Raw genomic sequence first — 4,855 nt, 5'->3', positions numbered from 1 at the left:
ACACTGCTAAATTAGGGACGGCTAGCACAGATAGCCCTCGTGTAGCTTTGCGCGAAATTAAAAAAAAAACAAAAAAAAAAAAGAAAAGACACGCAAACGGGTTCTGGCCCCCTATGTCTTTCCCGTGCGTTGAACGAGTACATCAACTAGCATTATTAGAAAAACTGGCGAACCGGCAAGCTAGTCTTGTTGAATCCAAAGTGTGTTAAGCAACAGCAGCGTTAAATGAAGAAGACTAAATTATTAATTAGAACATCTGAGTTAAAGTTTTAAACATGGCCTTAGAGAATGATCAAATTTTGAAAAGCTCCCCCCCCCAAAAAAAAACACAACAAAAAACAACAACGTCAGAATGGCATGGTTCGTTATTTAGAATGAATTTTATTTATTTATTTTTCCTGAAAAAATCGCAGTGATCTCTTCAACGTACAGATAAAATACTTTTTATATGTTTAATTGTATTTTGTACTGGATAATAAGATATTGAAATATGTTTGAATCACAATTGACTAAATTTCACTACTTAGTTTCTAACACCTCATTCCCCTCCACACGTGAGTATCATTTATGAAATATTTACTTATTAAAAATACAACTAAGTATCACCGAGACTTTTTTTTAGTGACATTTCAAAATTTTCCCTTTTACTTTATCGGCAGGAAACGATCCACAGGCTTACAGTAGAATATATCCTTCGTTATAATAAAGCTTATCAACCTTGTTTAGACTAGATCAATTAGCTGAAATAATCCTCAGTGTTATAATAAACCCTATCAACCTTGTTTAGACTAGATCAATTAGCTGAAATAATCCTCAATGTTATAATAAACCTTATCATTCACGACCTCAATCTGTTATAATAAACCCTATCAACCTTGTTTAGACTAGATCAATTAGCTTAAATAATCCTCAATGTTACAATAAACCTTATCATTCACGACCTACATATGTTATAATAAACCCTATCAACCTTGTTTAGACTAGATCAATTAGCTGAAATAATCCTCAATGTTACAATAAACCATTCAGAACTTAGACCAGTTAACCCTATATCAACTTGGTCTTAGACCAGATTATTGTTTAGTAACAATCTTTGAACAAAACACACACCTTTTGCTTTGTGAAAATGATTGGCCATAAATGATCCTCATTCTCAAAGTAAACAATATCAACTGGGATTTGAATCAGATTAGTGATCGGAAACCATCCTTTATATCATATTAAACCTTACCAGACTAACTTTAAACCAATACAATGTCCATACAAACTCTTGATTCTACAGAAAACTTTACAAGCCTGACTTTATTTCTGATCGTTGTTCATAAATTATCTTCAATCTTGCAATAAATTTCACTAAATTAAACATTTAATAGGTCAAAAGCAATATCATTACAATTTTCATTTTCTTTAGAGTTGATTATCGATCAGAAACCATCATTAATCTCATTATAAGTCTTAGCAAACTGGCTCTCGGTGAGTTCGGGTATCAGAAACTTCCCCCAATCTCATAATAAACCTTACTAATGTGGCTTTAGACCAGATCACTAAATTATCCCAAGCCCTTATCAACCTGTAGGTTTAAAAGACCTGAATGGCCATAAGCATGTAACAAACTTTTATAATATGACTGCAGAGCCGACCAATAGGAAAAAACGATTATAAAGCACTTCAGAGCCGACCAATAGGAAGAACCGATTGTAAAGCACTTCAGAGCAGACCAATAGGAAAAACCGATTGTAAAGCTTCTAACTGACTTTATCAATTTAATCAATCAATTTATGAATTATTGGAAGCTACCCCTGTTCTTTAATAAGCCTTATGAACGTGGTTATCTGTCCAGTGGTCAAGGTTAATATAAATTTTACAATAAACCATTACAAGATGACTTTAGATCTGACCCATGTTCGACAACTATTCTAAGTATTGTGACTGATATAATCTGGCTAGAATTGCAGAGATCATGTCTCGAGAACAGTGCTTCAAACTTAGGGGGGAGGGGGTATCCTGGGAGAGGTTTGTACCTTTGGTGCACTCCAGTTTTCTATATTTAATGATAGTGGCACATGTGACCTTTTACCCTGTGTGGGTGTGAATGTATGAGGGTTAAGTATAACAGACAAAACAAGGAGAGGAGGAGGATGCCTAATATACTGATAACCATTGTAGCATTAGTTTATACATAACATTTTAAAGTCAGACTGATTTATTATCAAATACACTTGCTATAGTAATGGCTTTATGCTGTAGCTACTGTATAACCTAAACTATGAAGGTTAAGTATGATGTTTATTTTGGTAAGTTGTAAAGACACTTGCTATAGTAATGACTTTATGCTGTTGCTCCTGTATAACCTTAACTATGAAGGTTAAGTATGAGGCTTATTTTGGTAAGTTGTAAAGACACTTGCTATAGTAATGACTTTATGCTGTTGCTACTGTATAACCTAAACTATGAAGGTTAAGTATGAGGCTTATTTTGGTAAGTTGTAAAGACACTTGCTATAGTAATGACTTTATGCTGTTGCTACTGTATAACCTAAACTATGAAGGTTAAGTATGAGGCTTATTTTGGCAACTTTCTCTTTTAGGACGCTCGTCCGCTTTGTGTCACTACCATTGACGTTTTGTTTTTACGTCGTTGTCAGTATCTGTCAACACACAGAAGAATAGCAACTTATTTGCTGACAAATGTTTACCACATTTCAGAAGTCAACTTTCTTCTTCTCACATAGGTCACCAGCCCCCCAGTAAGTCTGGAGGCTTATAACGCTAAAAACGGGGTTTCGATTCTCGTGGTGGGCGCAGCACAAATAGCCCACTTTGTAGCTTTGCGATTAAAACAAACGAACACGATAAAGCTGTAAACATTCAGACAGTAACTGGGAAAACTTACCTGAAATGTTGTACAATGAACTTTGGATAAGGTTTTCTTCTGTTGTCTTCAGCTCCTCGTTCTCTGCTTTATCGTGATCCTCATAAAGTAACCGCTCATGTGGTGGAATGTCTACAGTCACAAACATAGATTAAAGTTGCTTTATTGTGACTCTCATAAAGTAATAGCTCGTGTGGTGGAATATCTACAGTCACACACTGATTAAAGTATTGTCGAAGCAAGAAATCTTTACCAACAAATTAGGCTTAGTGATTCTTACTTTAAAATATCTTATTTTTCTTATTTCTTTATTTGTATATTTGATAATTATTTTAAAAGGAAGATGACATTTCCTCCACACATAAAAAACCTATAAAAGTTTGTTTTAAGTCTAAACAACTGTGGTAATTATTTATTTATTACCTTTAATATGGCGTTTCAAGTTTATTATAGTAACCTAGAAAGCAAGTGATTGAAGACTTTGTTTATATTGGCAGAATCACACGTGTTTAAAATAGCTACAAGGATTGAGGGCGAGTTCTGAACCAGTTTTTTTATATTTTTCTTCTCTCTCTTCCGCCACTAAGCTCTTCATCTAAAAAAAACTATAATCAAATAGTAAACATTTCTGGAACAAGTTTTTATGCGGTTTCTAATTAAGCCTAACCCTTCTAACATGTGTCAGTACCACTAAGTTTATACGATCAGTTTGTGAGAAAGATAACAGTTTATCACTTTTTAATGAACATGAATTTCGTAATTCTTTTCCACTGGTATTTCAACAAACATCCACCGATCAAAATATTTCTGTTCAGTTTGTTTTTTTTTTCTTTTTTTGTAGCTCCTTAACAGCGAGTTTTAAAGTGATGCCGTAAAATAAACAACAGGAGTTATTTATTCTCTAACCAGAAATTATTGCATATTTAATTGAAAACAATAATTCCTAAAGGATAGTCATAAAAGAAATTTAATGATGAATTTTGCGGGATTGACAAGTGACCTTAACGCATTTCTCATATATAATTATAGGCCTAAAAATGAGTCTTTTTAACAACATGATGTTGATACAACTATGCACATCCCGGGTATAGGAATGATATACATATATAGCACAATGCAGCCATCCATCATAATCAAGGAGATTCTTACGATAATCATCATAATTAATTGAAAGGTAGTCTATCAGGGGTTTTGTAAAGTTATTTATTATAGTTTGTTTGTTTTTGAATTTCGCGTAAAGCTACACGAGGGCTATCTGCGCTAGCCGTCCCTAATTTTGCAGTGTAAAGCTAGAGGGAAGGCAGCTAGTCATCCCCACCCACCATCAACTCTTGGGCTACTCTTTTACCAACGAATATTGGGATTGACCGTCACATTATATCGCCCCCACGGCTGAAAGGGCGAGCATGTTTGGTGGGACGGAGATTCGAACCTGCGACCAATAGATTGCGAGTCGAGTGCCCTAACCACCTGGCCATGCCGGGCCTATTTATTATAGACTAATATTACTCAAAACAGTGGTCCCTAATCTTTTTCTAGTCCACAAACCGGCTAAATATTTATTAAAAGTTTTCGAACCATTGAGAATAAGCCTAAAAGACATACAGAATCTAGGTGTGAAATAACTTAAAAGTTAGTGTGTTTGTAACACGATTGTTTAATATGAAAGGAATTGCACATATATTTAACTATCATCGTTATATATTTCTTGTCTCTCTCTCTTTTTCTTTTACTGGTTATTTCTGCAAAAAATACTGGCCTGAAATACACTTCACTTCTAATAACAAATCTTTAATAATTATACAGAAATAAATCATGTTTTTTTTTTCTCGTGGCATGTAGGTTTGTTTAAACTACGGTCTACCTACCTGATTCGTCGCTAAACTTTCGAACTCCTGACATATCCAAATAGATGTCGTTTTCTTCCACGACCGGTGTCGTTGGTAAAGGTGTGACGTCGAGTTTGCCAAGATGAGATGGAAAA

At 34.4% G+C, this 4,855-nt stretch overlaps 1 protein-coding gene across 1 annotated transcript in view; it reads right to left on the bottom strand.

Annotated features, from left to right (window-relative positions):
• Nucleotides 1-4,855, bottom strand: part of LOC106472287 — a gene marked incomplete at its 5' end in the record, with an annotated part of 34,423 nt that overhangs the window by 14,547 nt on the left and 15,021 nt on the right. The window contains 2 exons of the mRNA XM_022400883.1: nucleotides 2,893-3,003; nucleotides 4,740-4,855. Coding sequence (XP_022256591.1) covers nucleotides 2,893-3,003; nucleotides 4,740-4,855 — 227 coding nt within the window. The remainder of the gene's footprint in view (nucleotides 1-2,892; nucleotides 3,004-4,739) is intronic.

Source organism: Limulus polyphemus, unplaced genomic scaffold, assembly GCF_000517525.1.
Source record: "Limulus polyphemus unplaced genomic scaffold, Limulus_polyphemus-2.1.2 Scaffold5219, whole genome shotgun sequence".
Lineage (NCBI taxonomy): Eukaryota > Metazoa > Arthropoda > Merostomata > Xiphosura > Limulidae > Limulus > Limulus polyphemus.
Note: the sequence above shows the minus strand (reverse complement) of the source record. Positions and strands in the feature narration are given on the sequence as shown.